Genomic DNA, 23,080 nt, shown 5'->3' with positions numbered 1-23,080 from the left:
CACAGCCTGGAGCCTGCGTTTCGAGGGGGATGCACACAGCTTCCTTTGTTGGCAAGATCCAGATTAGGCTTGTGCCTGATCCACTGGAGCAGAGCCTCGAAGCCTTCGAGGTGGGCTTGTCCCCGGCCAGGGAGGCGGAAAATCAATTTGGCTGGCAAACGAGAGCCCCCAAGAGCTCAGTGCACGCTCCATAAGCCTATCCACTAGCAGCTCAGGAAATAGATGCCTGAGCCCTCACATATTCATGGGGGATGTGAGGCATAAATCAGGCTTTAAGGATAGGGGGCAAAGGGAATGGACTCTCGGGGTGGCTACTAATTAATCAAGCACAGTATACCTCAACTTAACAACCTGGGAGTGAGCCACATACACATAGGCACAGACTGCTCCTGTTGCTGTTTCTCCTGATTATTTTTTTCATTTCAATTAAAATAGATATTGAATGAAAATTCCCCCTTTAGCTGATGCTGCTTATGCATCCCCCTGTTCTTCCTTTAATTAAAAAACATGCTTATTGCAATACTTGCCAGAATCACTTTAATGGTATTTTAATTGTAATGTCTCTGCCTGATTAAAAAAAGAAAATATGAACTAGAAAGTGTTAGCAAAAATGTTCTCAGAATGCAGGAAAAGAATCACACACCTCCCCGGAATGGATGCCACATACTAATTCCTTAATTAGCCCGGCACTGCAGTCAAACGGGCAATGTAGAGAAAAAACCTTATCTGAAATAAAAGCACTGACTCAGAAACACAAATAGCAGTTGGGAGAATCATTTTCATGAGGTTGGATTTCCCTGGCAGGAGAGAGAGCTGCAGCTAACTAAAAAGGCCGAGCTCAGGACAGGCCCATTCAACGTCTCCAGTCAAGTTTCCTCTGTTCTTTGCAAAGGGTCACATAACCTGTGGGAAAAGTGCAGCTGGGCCAGGTTAACCGGCTTCCAGTCTCAACAATTCTATATGGTTCCCTTTATTGTTTTAGGCTAGTTGGGTTCTCAAACTTGAGCATGCATCTAAATCTCCTCAAGGTCTTAAAACACATGTAGGTGGGCCTCCTCCCAGAGAGGTTTACTATGAGGCCCCCAAACGTGCATTTCTGGCAAGTTCCCAGTGATGCTGAAGTGGCTGATGGGGATCACACTTTGAGAAGCGTTGCTGTAGGTAAAGCAGTGATTGCTCTAAGTGTCCATACCCTTGGGAAGTTTGCTACCATCTACCAGGTCAAGAAATTCAAGGCAGGAATTACAGATTAATTCACTTCATCATTCGACCATGATGTTATTTTCCAGACCTTCTGCTAGGGGCCAAGACAAAAATTAAAAAAAAAACAAAAACCTCAGTCTCCACTTCCAGGTCACCATGAAGTTCAATTGCTCCAGATGAACAGAAATACCCTGGTTTTAGTGAATTAGCGAACTTTACAGATAACTGAGAAAGAAGACAAAGGTTATGACTCAGACTTTTACTTCTTTTATAAAACATAAAACTCAGTAAGTTAACCTTATAGAGGCATTAACTCTATATAAATTACAAAGCATAAGCATATTTGTGGAAGACAAGCAATACAGAAACATTTAAAGAAACTCCAATACTGAGATATAAATAAATGCCTTTGTTATTATAACTACTGTTATCAATTACTGCTTAACTAAACCTTGATTTCCTCGATGCCTCCAGAAAACCATTACTTCCTTTTATCAGCAAAGCTTCTGGCATTTAAATGCTCAAGGCCCTCAGCTGTTCCATGGATTGTAGAAAGTCACTTAAGACCTCAGAAAGAAAAGCTAGTATTTGTAAGGAGAAACAGAAAAATGAAAACAACAACAAAATTCTGTCTTTTTCTGTTGGCTAAGGCCACATAGAAATCTCCCTGGCTATCAAGTTTCTCATTCATTCAAGTAAAGTCCTTCATATGCGTTATCAAAGTTCAATTAGCATCAACCCAATCACATTTTTGACCAGTCTTGCAATTTGATACACCTCTCTGAGCAATCTGTTTATTTGAAAGTTTCCAAATATAATTATTCTCTGAAAGTTATAAACATGATTTTGCTAATAGTATAATTTTTAGAAATGAAAGGTAACAGTTGTGTCCTCATAGTATTATTCATTAATTTAGAAGATGAGAATGCCTCCTATCCCCTCCCCAAATATCATAGTACCTAAGAAGTAATACTAATACAATGTTCAGTCTCCAGTATATTTTAATCTGCATAAGAATCCCACATACATAAGCATCCCAGATTTCCAGCTCCACTCCCATCTGGATAAACAGGATGTGGGCATCATTAATCAACAAATGAGGTAGAGACGTAAGGAGAGACCAAGTCCTGGAAGAACAGTGAACCATATTAAGGAGCTTAGACTTGATCTTAAGGGCTAATGGGAAGCCAGTGGAGGGTTTTAAGTAAGGAAATTTAAAACGTTTATCTTTCATTATTGAAAATATTATACTTTCTGTGCTAGGAAGGAACTGGTCCCTTTTGTTAGCATTTTTCATGTAACAATATTGAAGCTGTCAAGACATAAAACTGTAAATTGTTTAATATCTAAATTGTTTAATGTCTGTCTGCCCATCTATTGAAAGCATGTCCCTTGTCACAGCAATGGCTTATCTTTCATTTAAGGCTAATCAAGTGTGTCTGGGACTGTTCTCTGGAGGTAAATAATGTAAGTCATTGCCTGACTGGGAAAAATAAGGGGTTTCAGAGCCAACTGTCCCCCACATTATAAAGCCTTTGTCTCTGATCTCCTGATACACAAATAGTAAATGAAATTGGTCACTGTCTGGACCAAGCCACTAATATTTGAGGATACCAGGAAGGACTCTGATCACAGAGAAATTTACAGCTAACGTTCGTCTGCCTTCGGGTCAGAAATTCATTCATCAGTCAATTCATTCAAAAATTACTTGAGTACCTGCCATGTGCCTGGAGATGTAATGGGCCTAGCAACAGAAAGGTAAGCCAAAACAGACCTGGCTCCTGCTTTCTACAGCTTGTAGCCTGGATTGCACCTTGCCAAAAGGTAGAGTGAGGGAAAAAACCACACACCCTACTATTAAATTTCTAAAGAACTGATATAAAAATAATTCAAGTTCTTAGCTAATTAAAAGTTCTATCAATGAGCCCTGGCTGGTGTGGCTCAGTGGACTGAGCACTGGACTGCAAACCAAAGGGTTACTGGTTCGATTCCCAGTCAGAGCACATGCCTGGGTAATGAGCCAGGTCCCCAGTAGGGACTGCTTGAGAAGCAACCACACATGGATGTTCCTCTCCTTATCTTTCTCCTTCCCTCTAAAAAAAGTAAATAAAAGCTAAAAAAAGGTTCTATTAATGATACTCTTAGTTTTGGTTATAGGCAAAAATCATCTCTCATAAAGTAATGAACAAACTTGTCACCAAGAAAACACTGACACACACACACAGACAAGGTAAAACAAGTTAAGGGCACATTTCCAAAAACTCAGGTTAGTTCTTTCTGATGTGGCCTTTGGAGCACTAGCCTTGCAGACAGAAGAAAGTGTATTAACTTCTTCACTGTGCTTCCTGCTCGGGGTTGCACATACAAATGACACTTACATCTGCTAGAGGTTTGTACGAGCCCCTCTCTTCCTGCAAAGGGGAGGGAGTCCCCATCATTTCTATTTTGTGCATTGATTTGAGGACCAGAGCCTTACCCAGAGCCACAGGAAAGTCTGAGACCCAAAATTGAACTCAGGCCCCAGACTGGCTGACTAAACTATAGCGAGTCACCTTGTTGCCCTGTCTGTACATAATCATCCCATCTCCTGCCTTGAAGGGTAGCCAAGGTTCAACTGAGATAGAAGGCAAATAGTTGCACTTTCACTTACAGTCCACTTGCAGATAAATTATTTTAACTTACATATTTGCAACAAAATTCACCAGCCTACAAACATGAAAACCAAGACATTGTATATATGGGAGAAATAATAATGTAGAATATCTCATTTTTATCAAAGTCCAGTCTGCCTTTAGATGGGCCTCCTTTAAATGCACACTGGTGCCCTGACTCCTGTACCTCAGTGGGTCAGTTGTTGTTCCTCAAACCGACAGGCCACCAGTTTGATTTCTTGTCAGGGCACATGCTTGGGTCTCAGGCTGGTTCCCCAGTTGGGGGTGAGCAAGAGGCAACCAATTAATGTTTCTTTCATACATTGATGTTTCTCTCCCTCTCTTTCTCCCTCCCTTATCCTCTCTCTAAAATCAGTAAGTAAAATATACATAAACAAATAAATAAATAAATAAATCCAAACCGGTATCTGTGACATGTTAAACCCGTACACATAGAGTAATCTGCCCCGTGACTCACACAAACCTAGTGCCCAGAGCAACCACAAGTAATGTTCTGGGAAAGTCCTGTCTCAGAACATGCCCAGATCACTGTGAGGTGAAGTACGCACCTCCTGAAACGGAGGTGGATTCAGTGCTAACTGCAAGGGGCCACGTGTATGATCCATGGGATAAAAGTGGCTGTGCTGGATACAGCACTTAATACCTCACTCTGAATCCTCAAACCCTTGCCAAAGGTGACGAAATTCTACATGGAACACGAAAGTGGGGCAGGAAAAGATACTTCATCTCAATAAGCCAAGGATATGCATTCACATGCCACTGAAATGCCCAATGTAATAGACAAGATCTGAGTGTCCTTGGAACAAAAAGGGAAAGACAGGAGAAACTGAGACTGCATATTCCAAAAGCTCTAGAGAAATGCATTTCCACAGCATCAAAAAAGCGAGGAGAATGGAGGCGAGCGAATGGATAGACGCTGCTACTTCCTCCTCGGTATCCTTCCCACTCTCACCACAGAAAGAAAAATACTTCAATATGCATTTTGAAGATAACAGAGGCAAAAGCAATTGCAAGTCTTTATTACCCAGCTAATTCTTGAAGTAATCCAGTTAGCTTTGTGTATAGAAGAAGCCGCTATCTGTAAATAAAATTGCAACTTAGGCCTGACATTTGGCCATTTCTTCTGTTACCCCTATCAGTCAAGAAATTTAAAAAAATAAAACTAATATAAACTGAGTGCTTACTCTGGACCAGGGCCTAAGCTAAGAGCTTTATTAACATACCTGTATTTAATATTCAAATAATCCACATGAGTCAGACAATACAGTGTAGTCTTGCCACACAAGAGCAAATGATAAATGCTGGCCATCTCGGTTAGGGTTGCTGTCATTAGAGGCATGACCCTCATAAGGAGAAATCGAAGACGTACTGGGTCTGTGCAACCCGCCCGAGGTCACAGCAATGGTAGGAAACAGAGCCCAGATTCAGTCTCAGTTCGCTCTGACTCAAAAGCCTGCCAAGCATTTAACTGCTTTGGTATACACCAGTAGACCAAGAAATAGAAAATCACATTAAAGGAAACTGGTGCACTATTAAGCAGCAGTAGAGACGGGAAGCAAGTTTCCGTTAAGCATTCTAAAGTGACGGCATTGTAAGTAGTAAGAAGCTAGCTACAGAATGTCTTCCTTTGAAAGCCCATCACCAAGGGAAGCGGAGTTTCCAGAGTTCATGCTCCCCTGATTGGCCCTTTCTTAATGATTATCTCTAGTCCACTTCATGTCAAGTTGCTTGACCACCAGAATAGAGAGAGAGTCATTGCTTCATTCAGGAAACACGAATGCTTCCCCAACTGTAGCCACAAGCCCTGACGCATAATGTCTCTGACATGAGGGTAACATTCCTTCTTTGTTATTATGGCTCATCATAATTACTTGGAATAAAATAATAAATTTTAATCTAGTGATGCCTATGGCCGTAGGCATCTTAACATAAAAGAACGAAAAATATAATTAACTAAATCAAGGCAATATGCCTATTTCCATCCTAGCTCATTAGTATTAATTGATTGGGTTAATTCTCTTTTGTGTTTAACAGTACCCTCTAAAAAATAACTTTAAAAAAAAAGGGAGGAGAAATGGAAGAAAGAAGTAGAGATGGTAAGTAAATAAAAAGTCTTGATATATTGTTAATTAGGAAAAAATAATAATAAGTAAAGTTGAAGCTTTTATTATGGTCACACAGTAATTCGCCATTTCTCAATTAGGTTCAGGAATCAGTGTTACTGCATCATAAATAATGGAGAAAATTTTGTCCCTGGTGCCATTTCCCAATTGCCTCAAAGAAATGTATAATCCTTCTTTCTATTATACAAATTGTACCTGTAAGAAAAAATGTCAACTCTACTTTATAGATGGAAATATAAGTACAGTACAGAGAATTCAAGGCTCTGAGGGCCAAGTGGGCAAGGGTTGGCTTTCCTGATGCGGGAGTCTGGTCCTTTATACCTTAGGATGCTGGCTTCCCTGAATGGATAAGCAATATAGAGGATGCAATGTTTTCATGAAGTAGTTCTAAAAGAAGTTCTTAGGTGATCTAGTGTTATTGTTACTCAGCACTAATTTTTTCAAAGTGTGTACATACTTCATTTAGAAAGTATTCTTTGTGATATTGTGAAAATGGCTGAAAGTACTTCCACTATACTTCATATTTTGCTTGTTATAATCTTTTAAAGAAATTGTTTTTTGGCTTCAAATTTTTCATGCTTTATTTCAGCCTATATAGGGAATCAGAAAAAATAAACAAAAATCCACTCTGCTATTTTTTTACCATGAATAGATAATAAAAATATAGATGGTAACAGATGTTGAGAGAGTAACTTGCTGTTGATGATGAAGAGGAAAATGATTTAATCTTCTACAATATTTGAATAGCTTTTTCTTATCCTTCAAGTACTTTCACACATATTATAGATCAAGAAAAGACATTAGAGGTTTAGGGGTATGTTACAACAACCACATATTTGGGAGTTGGCATCCTTCGCCGGTTCCAGATGCTTTTTAGAAACAGAAAATAACTTACCAATAATTTTATATTCCTAACAACTCATAATGACATACATTTATACACAGATATATGTATGTATATTTGTATATATGTGTGTACATATGTATATGTATAAATATGTGTGTATATGTACATAATCAGTGAGAATAACTAAAAACAGTGAAAGTAAATTAGTTAGAAAAGTGATATTTAAGAGTTTAAAATTGTACTTTTTAAATTTCATCCAAGACCTGAGCCTTGTACCATTTTATTTATTCATTTATTCAACCATTAATGCATATTCTTTGAATCCTCATTACATACCAGGCACTGTCCTAGACACTGAAAAGAGAGTAGTGAATAGATTTGGGAGGTCCTTTGCCTTTTTTTAGCTTGTTCTAGCAAAAGAAACAGACTGTAAACAAACAAGTAAATTTATACTATGTTATGTGGTAGTACGTTCTATGAAGAAAAGTAAAGCAAAATAAAAGAGTATAGAATAATAGGAAGTGGTTCTAATTTTTAAAAGAGTGGCCAAGCAACACCTCTATGGTAAACTGACATGGTCTCATAGAGCAAATGAAATAAGTAAGCCAGCCACACGAATATTTGTAGGAAGAGTATCTCAGGCATAGGACACTATGAGCAAAGGCCCTGAGGTGTGTTCCTGGTAAATTCATAGAAGAGCCAGAGCAGACTGAGTAAGGAAGACAAAGTCAATGAAGAAATCAGAGGTTTGAGGACATTAGATTTTATTTCATGAAATGAGAAGACATGAGGGCAGGGGGGTGGGGTTCAGGAAAGGAGTAACAAAATCTGACATATTTTTAAGGGACATGGAAAATACACTCTTGGGGGATATTTTAGTATATAAACAAAATCTAAATACCAATGACTTAAACACACGAAAGCATGTTTTTCCATCACAAAAGGCATCGTCAGAAGTGAGCAGTCCCAGTTGCCATGACACTGTGGCAACTCCAGAGTCATCAGGACCTGGGTTCCTTCCATTCTTCTACTTCCCCACACTTAACATGTTACCCAGTGGTCAAAGATGGCAGCTCAAAATGTAGCTATCATAGTCACATTCCAGGAGACAACAAAGAGGAAGAAGGAAATAGAACGTGCCTCCTATTGGATCAGTTCTACTTCAGAAAATCACCCAGATGTCCCGCCCCACGCTTCCCCTTGTATCTCACTGGCCAGCTCTTAACCACAAAGGAGGCCAGGAGTATATAGCAATTGATCTGGGTACATTGCTACATCAAATAAAAATTGAGACTCTGCTATGAAGGAAGACAGAGAATTAGAAACATGAAAATCAATTAAGAGGCATTTGAAATGGTCTGGAGCAAAAATGTGCTGATTAGGATTAAGCTGGTACCAACTGAGGTGTTGATCTATGGGATACATATTGAAGATCCAGTCAAAAAGATTCACTGATGGATGGGTCATAGGATATGAGAAAAAGAAACAAGTCTAGGATGCCTCCAAGGGTTTTGGCCAGAGCCACATGGCACTTGCAGTTCCAGTAAGTGAGACGGGAAACTTCCTCAACTTATACTCTATGCGTATACTGATATCTATTGAATACATCATTAAAACCTGCCTCAGACACAAACGATAAGCTCGTCACCATCTCTCCACCCCACAACTCTACTCTTATACCCTCAACACCCTGACCGCATTCTGCTTCACAGCCTGCCTCACCTATTTCACAACTAGAAATTTCACTCTTCTGTGTTTCCTGCTTGATTATTTTTCCTTTAGTGATAATACACACTGCCACACTACTGAGATTAATATTATTCTTCCCTTTTTCTTGTATCTCAGACAGCTTTTATAGGCCACTTAACAAGCATTCACAAGTCATCTGTTGACTTAAATTTGATCTGTGTCCTTTCCCTGTTCTCATTTTTTTTTAGAAGCTATGACCCATATCTCTATTATAAAAATATTAGAGTTTTATTCTAGGCAACCCTGCTTCCTGCCAACAACTCCCATATCCTATTTGTACAGAAACAGGTGTCCGCTGCTTCCACATTCCCACCAATGGCCCTACTTCCTAAGAGAAACAGAGGATCCTTCAGATAATAGACCTTCCCTTTTCACAGGCTGAGGTTCAGCCCTTCTAAACCGGACTCATTTATTCTAAATAGTATAGGAGTGAAATACTGCCTGAACCAGGACTTTTAAGGAAAATCACTATTGAAAGGTAACAGGTTGGGGCAAGTATTTGGGTTGCTCAGCTCTTGAAATCTGCAAGAGTGAGAAGTCAAGTGTATATTCCACATGTCCTTGCCTTTCTCTTACCCTTTACTATTCCTCTGGCATCTCTTCTCCATCTTTAGTCCTAGAGTCTATCCACTCCATTCCTTGATTGAACATTTACCTGAAACTAATAGGCTACCCAGAACATCAGTTAGGCTGAATCTGAGGACATTCAGTGGGAAAACATCTCCCAAATGGTATTAATATAAGGTGAAAACCCTTGAGAGCCTGAAGGTCATCCTGTTCGTCAGCAGATTTAACTCCTTTGGGGCGAGTCTCTATTTAAGGTCTCCAAACAGTATCTTCTCTCTGAGCTGAGACTTTAAGTTTGTAATTTTCCTTTGTCATTGCTAGCCCATAGACAGCTGATGGCTGTCAATAAGTCAATACTCCCCATGGCCAAGCAATTTTCATTCGCCAGTGAACAGAGTCACTGTGATAACCATTTGTTACTATCAGCCATGGAAATAGGCAATAATTTTTATTCCCACGTAACAGATAAGGAAACAAAGAGGTGAAATACCTGGTTAGTCACTTGATGATGTGGTGAAGGAATTAAAATTTGAATTCTTAGTCTCTTCCAACTTCCCAGACCCTACAGCTATAAGGCCGGTTTTGCAATAAGGAAGCCTATTTATATGACTTTCCATGGGACCAGGAAGTCAAAACCACAACAGGGTAAAAGCAAGAAAACATTGCTTTCTTGGCAGGGAATTTCAAAGGCAGCAGCATTAACTGATTTCAGAGCATTTTGCTATATTGTGGGGGCTGCCCTGGATAAGCATGACTACAAAGTGCTGGAATAAAAAAGCATATTCTTTGAGAACACTAGTTACTTCCTTGTATATAAAAAATTAAAATAATCAAGCTCTGTGCTTATAAGAGTCCAAAGAAAGGGTTTTCACTTAGAACCCTATGACCACTTCTTCCTTTCACAGTAAAATATCATTTTGGTCCAAGAATAAATTGTCGATAAGTGCTGAAACTTACCCCCAAAATTCCCCTCCCTCCTTCCCCCTAAAAGTGATAGGATTTACACGCTGATGTCATCACCGGTCTCCAATCTGCACAGACCTTTAATATGCACGAAGTTGAGGACGCTTGTGCTGGTGTCTAGCAGGAGCAGCTGGCCCTTCTCCACCGTGATGTTGTCGCCATCTTGTGGCGCTTGCCCAGGAAACCAGCTGTGAGCCCTGGACCACCTCCGGCAGAAATGAAAGGAAACATTGCCCTGGAAAACAGTTCCGTTGTTTTGTTTTAAAGCAGGATAGTATGGGAGATCCATCAAAACAGAAACTCCTTAAACTAAAATTAATTTAAACATAATTCTAAATGTCTTCATAAAATTAGCCACCTTCTCTTTCTCATACAACTAAATCAAAGAGGAAAAATAGGGAAGAGCAAAGTTGCACTTGAAGCGGCTCTGTGCCCAGCCTCTGGCACTCTGCCATGACACACTTGCATTATTTCCTTACCCTTTCTTCCCAGCACAAGCCCCCGTCCACCAAAAAGATGGGATAGATTTCATTTTTTTAAAAATTTTTTACAGACGTGTCTTGAGTCATGGACAAAAAGTCATAAATAGCCTGAAACAGAGAGAATTAAAATGTTCTGCAGGATGGGTGGCATTTTGCTTTATGTAATTGGTATCATTTTTCACTGGCTGTACGGCCAAGCATCTCTTTTTTATAGGAACATTCTTCTTTCTAAGTGCTTAGCGCCATCCTCCCACACTCTACCTGTTTTGATATTACTGAGTTGTTGCCTTTCTCTCTGTGCTTGGTGCATCAGTGCTGGAAAAGCCCACGCACAGGTGAAATGCCAGCTGACTGCAGATGATAGCGCAGAACCTTTGAGGGAGGAGCAGGGACGAGGCAGTGAGGAGCCCAGAGGCGGAGGCCCTTCCTCTCGCTCTGGCTTCAGACTCCCTCTCAGAGCTCTGGGCTTTCCTATTTATGGTCACATGGAAAATGTGTGTCTTTCAGAATGAAAGAGTTAAAGTCATAGAAAGCAGCATTTGGCTCATGCAAGAGGCTGAGGCTATGTCTAAATGTCTTGTGCAGTTATGGAACCAGAATGGTGATAAATACAATGAAATGAGAATAGAAAAGGTGATCCCCTCGAGGTAACACATACAACATGTGTGTGCTTCCCGCCACACAGTCCTGCTTCCCACACTGATTCCAACCAAATGCGAAGTCTGAGTCCCTATAAAATAACTGCCTAGAAGGTCTTCTCAGGAGGTGTTAGAAACCGATGTGAGAAGATCATTAGGAAGTGAAGGCATGTTTATAATACCAATAACTATACCTACACAGCAAATAGTGCCCTGGAGTATTTCTGAGAGAAAAATGGAAAAATATGTTGCCAGAAGAACCAGTGGATTTTCCAGGAGCATTGTCCTTAATGGCCAGCTCAACAGTCGCAAGCTGTATACTCAACCCAATCGCCAATAACACTTTGAGATAAGGAAAAGCAAGATCTTTTTCATTTTCTACACCTACAAAGGAGAATATAAGTCAGTGACTCATCTCAGTTTGAGAGACAGAAAAGCATTCAATACAGTTATAAGCAGCCCAGTACCACAGGAAGAAGAAAGTGTGGTACATGAGCATCATTGTGGTCTGTACAAACCATGCCCCTGCCCTGCCATCTCTAGACCCAGAAAGCTGGAGAAAATTCTAGTTCTCTGCTCACTTCACACTGACACTAAGTATAGGGAGGTAAAATTACAAAAAGTGCTCTTAAAGGGCTATAGAGTATACATTCTGATCATCCTTTAATTCACTCCCATAGACTCCATGAAGAGGAAAGAGAGGCAAATAGGAGGAGATGGGATTGGAATAAAGTGATGAGGAGGTGCAAATGACTGAATGAGATCGAGATAGTAAAGTCAGCTGCAGAGGAGGGTGAACCAGATCCCAGGGTAAACCTGAACTCAGGGTAAAGTCAGCCCCTGAGTTCACCATAAAAGGACATTTTAGAAGGCATGGATTTTTATACAAAGATCGAAAGGATCCTGAAGAAATCCTGTCCCTTCATTTCAAAGATGATGTTGACAGTGTCTCTCAGCCTAGAGCTGTTTAAGGTGAGCCCAGGAATCCTCCATGTTATTGATCTCCTCAGAGGACACTTCTGCTTCAATGTTTGAGGACCGAATCAAGGCAAGGGCTACAGGGGAGGGGAATAGATCTAAAAGAGGAAACAGGAAGTTTCTTTTAAACCTTAAGTTCAGGGTCTTAAGGAAGACTAGCAAGTGGGATGATATGTGTGGGTAAGCTGTGAGAAGTTTGAAGAATTCAGTAGCATTAACTCTCTTTGACACATTAACCTGTTGCTCAGACCCATAGCTCACCTACAGAATGCAAAGAAAGCTAGGATTCATGACAGAAGTCACAATGGAAAGATCTGGAGCAACTAGACATTAATTAGGTATTAGAGGGTTGAAGGAAGACTATTCCATACCTTCCATTAATTAGTTTGAGAACAGTTATGACTGTTAGCGCTGATACCTGTCACTAGCTCTAAGTGAATTTTAAAGATGTTCTCTCTTATTCTGAAACAGTGTATGTATCATTTGCTGCCTTTGGGCCTGGCCCTTCGACCTTCAAACACTGCTACACTCAGCCCCAACCCAGCAGATACGAAGGCCTACCACTGGTATGTCCTCTTTACAGTGGAGAAAACAAAATCTCAAAGAGTTTAATTGATGTGTCAGAGGTCCAGAGGGGTAGAAACAGACAGGACTCACGCAGAGCAAGCTGTTCATTCATGATGGCCTCTTCTAGAATATTCCTCACGAAACAGCCCTCATGTCTGCATGGCTCACTCTCTTACTTCATTCAGGTCTCTGCTCAAACAATACCTCCTTACCTGTCTCCTTATTAAAACGATACCTCCAATCACTCCTCCCCTAATACTGTTTCATTCACATGTCATATCATACAGTTCCTTAGGTATTTATCATGTATTGAGCTTATTCAAATGAGAAGCAGACACTTTGTTTGGTTATTGTTATATTGCCGATCCCCTAAAAAGTGTGTGGCACATAATAAGTACACAATAAAAATCAATGACATAATTTCTTAAATGAATCATCTACCTGCCAACCGCATGCACACATTCATAGATGTTACACACAATGAGACACACACACACACACACTTTCCTGACATGACAGGTGGACAAATAGGTGATAAGGCCTATAATACTTATAAATGCTATATCACCTAGTTCTCCTCATTCATTGAATTTGGCTCATATCTTTTCATACTCCTTGCTGTGTTTTCAAACTCTATTTAAATTTAAACCAAATGATGATGACTGTATCTAAATTAAAACCTGAGACTCAGATTCAGTTTTTCTATGAAATCTTCTACCAATTTTTTTTACCTTAACTCTCTCTAGTCAGTGTGGTAGATTCCAAAATATAAAGCATTAAGTTTCAAGACACCTAAGCTTTCTTATATCCAATTTTTTCCTTTGTATAATAAAGGTACCTTGAAATGTATACAATTTTATTGATGATTCATGCTTTTGTACATGATTGACTAAATATTGAAGTCCTAGAAAATTCACGCATCCTCAACTATCTAACAGCTACCCAGGGAAGTAGAAGAACAATGTATCTCCATAATTGCGAGTTGGCAGTGAATCCATGTTGTGCCATAAGAATTTTAGCTCTGCTACATTCTCAGAGTTGACACACTGCTAGTATTGCTGCCTACACAGGGCAATGCCTCACAAAACAGTGGGGATGGTTCACTGGCCAACATCTTTATCCCCCGAACACTATCACTTTGATCCAATCTAGCAAAATGGGAATGCTAACAGCATTGGTAAAAGACATCTTGTCAATATAGTTGAAAGCCTCTCAGTGGACACCATGATGTTTTTGGTGAAAGCCACATTCTGTGTCCTCAACCCAGCTGCCAGGTCAACGTACATTTCACTTCCATTGAATATGCTTTAAGCCCTTTCCACTCCAGTTCTCAAAGCATTCATCCTCTCTAGCTTTCGTTTCCTTCTTTAAGATAAACAAATCACTCACTACCATTCTGCGGATGAAGAAAATCATTTTCCCACAGGCATATGGAGGTGAGTGTGAAAATGGAGGATTAAGAATTATCCAGAACGTGCCCTCATCTTTACCTCAGTCTATGCAGCCCAAATAAACCAAAAAAGAAAAAAAGAGAAGAACAGACAAGCCAAAACTCTCCTGCCTCAGCTAGGAAGCTTATGCAATTTGTTTTCTTCTTATTGCATGTCAGCACTTCTCTGAACTTTAGGGAATGTGCAGTGTCTGCAAATCTCACATGTCACCTTAAATGTATTAGCAACACCACCAGAGTTCTCTTGAAAGAAGTCATTGATCAGCAAGTTGCAACACCAGGGAAAGACCTTTTCTTTTTGTGAGCGTCTGCGTTAGGCCAGGTGGTGGAGGAGGTAGAAAACGAGCATGTGTCTAGTCACAGTGCTTCCTGGATGACAGAGACAAGGAAGAACTGTTTTGACACTTCACCAGAATGCCTTCTTCTTCAGCATGAGAGCCTTGAAAACAGGAAAAGACAGGTTGCTGTCACGAACATTCTCTCAACCTAGCATGCTGCTTTGTTCCTCCAAAGCACTTATCATTGCTGAAGCATGATATATTTGTTTACAGTCAGTCAACCTCCAGTGCAATGTGTCATGAGTGCTCCTTGGTTTCCTGCTGTGTCCTGAGCACATACAACAATGTCTGGTATGTAGGAGGCACCCCCAAAATATGTTTGAGTGAATGAATGGTCCACTCTTACTTGGGCTCATATTTACTATGACATAATTTAAAATATCATTTCAATAACTAAAAGTATTTGATAAGAAACTGATCATTGTGTTTTTAACTTTTTTCAGTGTTTTTCCACATAAATTAAATGTTTTTAATTTTTATGGAATCAAACGTTGATCTTTTCTATTGTGACATCCTTGGTTAGTTTATACATATGATGCCCCTTTTTTATTCTTATATAAACATCACTTGTATGTTCTTCTTGATTTGTAGGTTTTATATTTCCATGTTAATCCTCACCTAATTAAAAATTTATGTTGGCAGGAAGTTTTCCAGTTTTTGTTTGTAGCTTTTGTTTTTCCCCCACAGAGTTAACTATCATCACACCATTTATTAAATAACATTTGCTTTCCCAACTAATAGTCCTGGTTATTCAAATAATAGCATTATAATATTGGGTGATATTAAAATCGTTGGCCACTTAAAACCGCAAATCTTTTATGTATGAACTAATAATGTAAAGGCATCTCTTTCTCAGATACACATGACCTCATCTATGTGCTCATGTTATTATTGAGAAAAAGACAAATACCAAGATTGAATATAAAGCATGATTAATTCAATGATTAAAGGCATAACCTAGGTGTTATGGGAGTTCAGAGCATTACATGGATGACCCTGGTAGAGACTGCCTTACAGATGAAATCCAGTGCATTAATCACTTTTAAGAAAAAAATCTGAATACTACAGATAAATTAATACAGACTGAAATCATTTTAGCTGATTATAAAACAAAAAAATTGCTCATTGTAGAAAAGTCAAACATCTACAAATCCAAGATTACAAATAGAGCCCCTGATCTATAATCTAATAACTCCTTAGGGAACAAAAAGGAAATTAAATTAGTTTGGCATAATTTGTTCCTACTGAGCTCATGCTGGCTCTAAGTGATCACTTTCTTTTTTCAGTGCTTATAAACCTTTCACAGTTATGAGATAACGTGAGAAAGTCCTTCCATATTGCCCAACACATTGACTACTCAAAGAAATGTCAACAATGTCTTTTGCAGAAGACTTGTGCCTGATGCAAATTTACCCTTTGTCCGCATTACAAAACCAGGCAATTCACTGTCTCATCTCTCTGTTCTACTCCCATCTTAAACTCTGTGATTTCTCAGAGAATATTGATATTAGCTCAGTGTTTCACACATGTAAGTTACGTTAGGACTCATGAGTTTCAGGAGACTGTTACAGTCTACAAACAACAAATTTACAGAGACTTTCTTTATCTTCTCTTCCATTTGAGTCTTCAAATCTCTTCTAACAATGTCTATTCTGAGTTATAAGCCTGAATATTATTTCACCTGTTGGAGAAAATAATGATAAAAACAGCTAGACATTATACTTATAGTATCACTAGCACTCACAACTGAAAAACATACATCGTACCCTCTCCACTTTAAATTTTAAATGGTTTTAATTTTTTAAATTACTAATGATGGCTAACACACCCTGATCTATGTGGCTCAGTTGGTTGGGCATCGTTCCCCAGGGGGAAAGGTTGTCAGTTCAATTCCCGGTCAGGGCACATACCTGGGTTGTGGGTTTGGTCCATGGATGGGGCGCCTATGAGAAGCAACTGATAGATGTTTCTCTCTCACATCAATTGTTTCTCTTCCTCTCTTTCTACCCACCTCCCCACTCTCTAAAAATAAATAAATAAAATCTTAAAGAAAATAATAATGGCTAACAGTTTTTTTTATGCACTCAGCAGATATTATCTCACCTAATTATCACAAACTCTTTTCTTCCCTGGAACAGTGAAAACAATGGGTCTATGAATTCAACAAATACTTACTGAGAAATCACTACCCACTAGGCATTGACCAGGCACAAAACAAAATAAATCCCTGACCTCATGAAGCTTACACTTTAGAAAAGTCACAGTCAAATACATAAAACAAACTGTGCTCTAAGGGAAGAAAGGGGCAGAGTGAAATGAATCCCTAGTGCCTGGGTGGGAGGAGCTACTCAAATCGAGTGACCAGGGGCTGCACCTCTGATGGAGGATTGGAGCAGAGGTTAGAGGGCGAGCCAGAGGCTGTCTGGGGAAGGGCCCGAGGAAGGAGTCCACTCGCAGCGTTGAGGGGTCAACACAGAGACAGAGTGACCAGCATGGAGGAAGTAACACTGGGCAGATCTATCTAGCCTTCCTGCTGAAGCAGTGGGACATTCATTCTATCCCACTGCATAAAGGCCTCAAGTGCTTCATATGTCACAGAGAGAAAACCATGTAACATATTCAGTATATAACAGGGTCAGCAAACTATAGCCTAAACCTTGCCCACCCGGTGTTCTAATGAAGTTTTATTGGAATATTGTTTTTGACCATTCGTTTACATACTGTTTGTGGCTGCTCTCTGTTTGTGAGAGAGACTATCTTGCCTGAAAAACCTAAAATATTTACTATCTGGATCTTTACAGAAAAAGTTTGCTGGTTCCAGCTATATTCCAATTCATACTATCAGTAAGAATTGATATTGTCCAATTATCTATAATTTGCTCCGGTTCAAAATGAAACTCTCTATAATTAAAAACAGATCATTATAATGCAGCTACCTAAGAGTTTGAGGACTGGTATGTAAAAACATTTTAGTAAAGGATATACGTGAAATTCTGGAAACTGGTTGAATTCTCATTTTCCTGTAAGCAATGGAGCAGGTCTCTGAAAGCAACATAAAGAGAAGTGGAAACACGGGCCTGTGTCGTGTGTGCCAAGACAGGTACGTGCACACCCCGAACCAAATCAGAAGATTGACAGATACATGCTAGCCTTTTCCACAGCACTGACACACTGCCATTTAACCAGCGAGCATGGAGCATGTGTTTCTGTTCCCAGTCACTAGTAAGAGACAAGGTTAACATTTTAAGTGATGGACTACAGCGTGTTATTTCCCCATGCAGTGGACCCATGACTGCACCGCCTTCGAAAACACTTAATTTTAGTGATTGAATACATGGGAGCGCGGTCTCCCTGCTATGAACCTTTGACAGCCACTCCGTTTCACACGCCAGGGGAAGCTTTTTTCCTCCTCCTCCTTTTTCCTCCTCTTTACACCTAAAGGGAAGCACTATGAATATGTGGTTGCAGACAGTAAAGGAGGAAGTCAAAGGATGAAAACCAGTGTTTTGAGCATCGGTACATTTTACAATAGACGTATGCACTGCCATCTGCTCTAATTACTTTTAATGTTTGGGCTACCATCTTCATACAATAGAAATAATTATCTCCTCGAGGGCAAAAAAAATGTTGTTGTTGTTTTTTTTTACAAAAACCCACAAAAGTTGATTACATTTAGCTCCCAGGCTAAAAAAGCATGAAGCTACTTTGTAGTGAACAATCAATTAGGAAAGTGGGTAGGTCTCTGATTAACACAAACAAATTGGGTTGCCCTTAGTTGTCCCCTCCCCCTTCCTCCTTTTCCTGCCTCTTTTGAGGATTCACACACACGGCTCACAGAGGCAAGGACCTGACGACACTTGTCTGGGACTGAGATGACTTCACACTGATTCCTTGTATACAAAGATCCAAACCAGACAGAGTAACTTCCCCCCCAGTCTTTGTGTCGGCATCAGATGTGCCCCAGCTTTGAGAAATACTAGATGTAGAGATGGGTGTACTACCAAGAATATACATCCCCTGATGAGCGAGCTCCCTGGAGGCCACCCCAAAACTCAAACCCTAAAACAAACAGCCTAAGTAAAGCCTCTAGGAACAGAAATGATTCAGAGTGTTTCCATTCCTCAGTTCTCCAGGAGCCCAGGATTCAGTGAAATATGTAGAATTCAGGAAAACGTGGAACAGACTCATGGCAATTCCAAGAGAATCTTGCCTTTTTTGAAAGGCTGTGTCCGGAGACCTTCCAAATCCCCAAATGTAAGCATACTACCTGCATTAAATATAACCCTTAGATACTCCCCAGGATTTCTGTCCCCCTATCGTATGTGTGCTGACCAAATCCCATTCCCTTTTAGGGAGTAGAGCCAGTGCACACCATGAAGAATCACTCCCAAGATTACATATAATTAGCCATGTAGCCTTCCTCCTGATGCAGTGAGATGTTTGTTAAGGCCTCAGTATGGCAATGGAGAAGGAATTTTACAGGTGTAATTAAATTCAGAAATCAGCTGACTTTCAGTTAAAAGGAAGATGGACTTCACCTATTCAGATGAGCCCCCAAGAGTTACTCCCACGGGCCTTCGAAGGAGCCAACTGCTGCATTATGAGGATGAGCATGTGGCTAGGAGCCAAGAGCAGCCTCTAGGAGCTGAAAATAGTCCCCAGTCAACAGCCAACAAGAAAACAAGGACCTCAGTCCTATAGCTGAAAGGAACAGATTCTGCCACCAACTTAAATGAGCCTTAAGGAAGACCTTGAACTCCAGATGACAATGTAGCCATCAAGGTGTCAGCCATGTGAGACCTTGACCAAAAAACCCAGCTACTTTATACCCTGACTTTTTACCTCCAGAAACTCTGAGATAGTGAACAGGTGTTGTTTTAAGTCACTAAGATTGTGGTTGTTATGCAACAACAGATAATAAATATGCCACCACAATGGCCTTCTTTGGGTAGCAGTTTTCCTAGTAAACCGTTGTTTGTTTTTTCCTCCCTTTATTGAAGTTACTTCTTGAAAGGGGAGGGAACAAAAGGGTCAAGTTGGGTTGGCACCTAGCGAGTCAGGTTCTCTCACTGCATAACTGACTCCCCACCCACAGGACAGGTAACATAGAATTCTTAAATTTGTGGTGCCAAGAAGTTTAAATTAGGACCTGATATGGGCCTTTAATTTGCTCAGGAAGAGCTAAGACTCACAGCAAAAGCAATAGGACTGCCATGTCTTCTCAACCTCTCTCTTTAGGCTGAAGAAATACAAAAGCTCCCTGATCCTGAACACAGCCATGACACGAGTCCCTTGGGAGATAATAAGAACTTTTAAAGGCCCACATTCTGACTCTACTTCTGAGAATGGTTATTTAAATATAATTGGTTTTAATAGCACTACTCTTCAGCTTGCATTGCTTCCACAGGGGAAAAGAAGGTCTTTTTTTATTTCCTCACACAAACTATAGGGCAATGCTTCAGTATTTTGCAAAGAAGAACCAAGCTCAGAAATGGGAGAAATCCATCCCATACCTGGTATCTTCCTTGACTGAGTAACTTTCTTATTTTTTAATGCTTCAGAGTACAAATTAATATACTTTCAGGGAGGAGAAAGGAAATGTTAACTTATATTTTTAGACCTCCTGATATCAAAGTAGCATCGTGTTTTATCAGGAAGCATTCATACATGTATTATCTTGTATTGATGATGCAAAAGTTTATTTGTTTTAAAGCATCACAAAGTTATCAGTCCTACATGGGGAATGAGGAAACTCAGAAAGATTAAATGATGTGTTTCAGAGCAGAGATGAAATCTCAAGAACCTGTAAGTTAGGGAACTTGCCTGTCCACTGCGGTGCAGATGCCTTTCTTGTATATACAGGTTGTGTTTATTAAAATCATCACAATCATCTTTGTGGACATTCGCTGGGTGCTCACTATGGGCCCGGCACTGTGGTACCTAGCCCTGGACCATGAATGTGTAATTGAATTTCTAAGCTCTTAGGGCCCAGTTTCAAATGCATTGTTCCCTTTATTCCAAATGCATCTGCCACACATTGTCCTTTTTCTGCCAAACCCCGTTTATAGGTTCCAGATGCAATGAATCATCTACTGACTTGAGTGACATTAGAGGTAAACACCAAGGTTCAAATGTAGAGATAATTGAATAACACCAACTACCAGTAACAGCAGTCCAGGCAAAGGAGGAAATGGGCCCAGAGGTCTCAGATAGGGCAGTCTGATGCAAACCCTCCGTCCTCAGGATCAAAACCACATGCCATTTTGACATGATGGAAAATATGTGTTTTATTTTTCCAAATTTTCATATACCAGCTATTAGCATGGGTAGGGGTAACAAGCAGGTGGTGATATAGTTGAAATATTACCATGATCTTAAAAAGATCCAAAAATCAACTGCCATTTACTTAGTATATCAAAGCAGTATTTTTAAGCTGTTCCTAAATATGTATATATCTAATTTGTTGCTTTGCTAATAAATAAGATTTAAAGAAAATATGCATTTGCTTTTCTAGTACGCTCTTCTTCAGAGAAAACCCCATAAAGCAAAAAAATTTCCAAAGCCCTTCCAAAAATTTATAAAGTTCAATATAACTTCCAGATACCAAAAATGTACTTTAATCATTTGCTTTGCAGTCACCTGGAATTCGTTGGATAAAATGTATACAATGTATAAACATATGTATATAACATATACACGTGGTTTATACAAACACTTGAAAAACTGTCCATATTATACATCTTTAAAGGCAGAAAACTCAAAACCGTTGGCAAATACTAAAGAATCCACGGGCATAGTTATCACCCAAGAGGCTCCAGGTTTGGCAACGTAAAAGTAAAAGCCAGAAAGACTCCTATGAAACAAGCCTTAAAGCAACAGTAATCAGCTCTGTAGGGGCTCAAGGCTGGATTAATTCAATAAGCAATATTGGAGACTTATCAGAGGACACAACACCTCTCAGAGCACAAACAAAACGCCTTTCTGCAGAATTCTCCCAACATTAAGGAATCATTCCTCTCCTGGAGATCAGTTCCTCAACTTGCTGAGAGTCATTTTTCATGTTGGCTCTGTCTTGCCTTAGGAAAAAAAAAAAAAAGAAATTTCTTTTTCTATTTTTCCAATGGGAAAAAGTATCATTTCCAATAAGTTTCTCTCTTACTTTGGGGTTAATGAAAGCTTAGATATGTTCCAGTGTCTCATTTCACAAGTGCGAATTTGAGTGACTGCTACGAGATTTCTCAATATGCATTCTGGTAGGTATGAACCATGTCAGCAGATCCCACGAAAAAGCTATCAAGCTTGTGGTGCAGCTTTGCATGATGCCCATTTCTTAAATTTGGCACTTTTCTGGCATCCCCTTCTGCAGCCAAAGTTTCCCTTCCCTGGGAAGTTTTTGGTTTTGTTTTAGAAAATGAAGGGAAAAATCACTTAGTCTCTTAATGACCTGAAAAAGAAACCACTTTTTTCATACTCCCTCCTCTTTCCCATTCTACTCGACAAATGGGGGTGAAAGTACAGTGGGTTTTTTGTTTTGTTTTGTTTTTTTTACAGATTTTATTTATTTATTTTTAGAGAGAGAGAAAGGGAGGGAGAAAGAGGGAGAGAAACATCAGTGTGTGGTTGCCTCTCACGTGGCAACCTGGCCTGAAACCCAGGCATGTGCCCTGACTGGGACTTGAACTGGCAACCCTTTGGGTTCCCAGCCCGCGCTCAGTCCACTGAGCTACACCAGCCAGGGCTGAAAGTGTAGTTTTTAATCTGCAAGTCTGTAAGTTTCTCTTTGGCAGACCAAAGCCTAAACATTATTTACTTTAAAACATTTTTTAAAAAATCTTTTGAACATATTGAAAACATTTAAAGATAAGGTAGAGGGCATGTACAATTGACACCCTGCCTGTTTCTTAAACAACCAAGATGATTGAGAAGGTACCCAAAGCATGTTTACAGGTGGCAAAAACAGAAACTAAATGAAACTTAAGTACATTCTGCAGACTCAGCAAGAAATTTGGACTTTAAAGATAGAATTTAGGCCAACATACTTTATTTAAAAATATTTCTCTGTTTTTACATAGAGAAAATCTTTATGACACTGGATTTGCAATGGCTTTTTGGATACGGCACTAAAGCAGAGAAACAAAAGGAAAAATAGATAAATTAGACGTCATCAAACTAAAAACTTCTGAGTAGCAAAAGACACTATCAATAGAGTGAAAAGGCCACCCCTACAATGAAAGAAAATATTTTTAAATCATATATATGATAAGGGATTGATATCCAGAATATATAAAGAACTCCTGTAATTCAAAAACAACAACAACAACAAAACCTGTTAAAAAATGGGCAAAGGACTGGAATACGTAAACATTTCTCCAAAGAAGGTATACAAATGGGTAATGGGCATATGAAAAGATATTCAACATTAAAAATTATTAGGAAAATGAAAATCAAAACCACAATGAGATACTACTTCATACTCATTAATATGACTATTATTTTTTAAAAA

At 39.5% G+C, this 23,080-nt stretch overlaps 1 protein-coding gene across 1 annotated transcript in view; it reads right to left on the bottom strand.

The window, feature by feature from the left end:
- PKHD1 (PKHD1 ciliary IPT domain containing fibrocystin/polyductin) overlaps window positions 1–23,080 on the bottom strand; it is a 461,864-nt gene that overhangs the window by 313,767 nt on the left and 125,017 nt on the right. Inside the window, exon 36 of the mRNA XM_053668316.1 lies at window positions 10,203–10,359. Within this exon, the coding sequence (XP_053524291.1) occupies window positions 10,203–10,359 (157 nt within the window). The remainder of the gene's footprint in view (window positions 1–10,202; window positions 10,360–23,080) is intronic.

This window comes from Artibeus jamaicensis, unplaced genomic scaffold (assembly GCF_021234435.1).
Source record: "Artibeus jamaicensis isolate MK-2021 breed Jamaican fruit bat unplaced genomic scaffold, CSHL_Jam_final contig_484, whole genome shotgun sequence".
Lineage (NCBI taxonomy): Eukaryota > Metazoa > Chordata > Mammalia > Chiroptera > Phyllostomidae > Artibeus > Artibeus jamaicensis.
The sequence above is the reverse complement of the archived record's forward strand: the minus strand, read 5'-3'. Positions and strand labels throughout refer to the sequence as shown.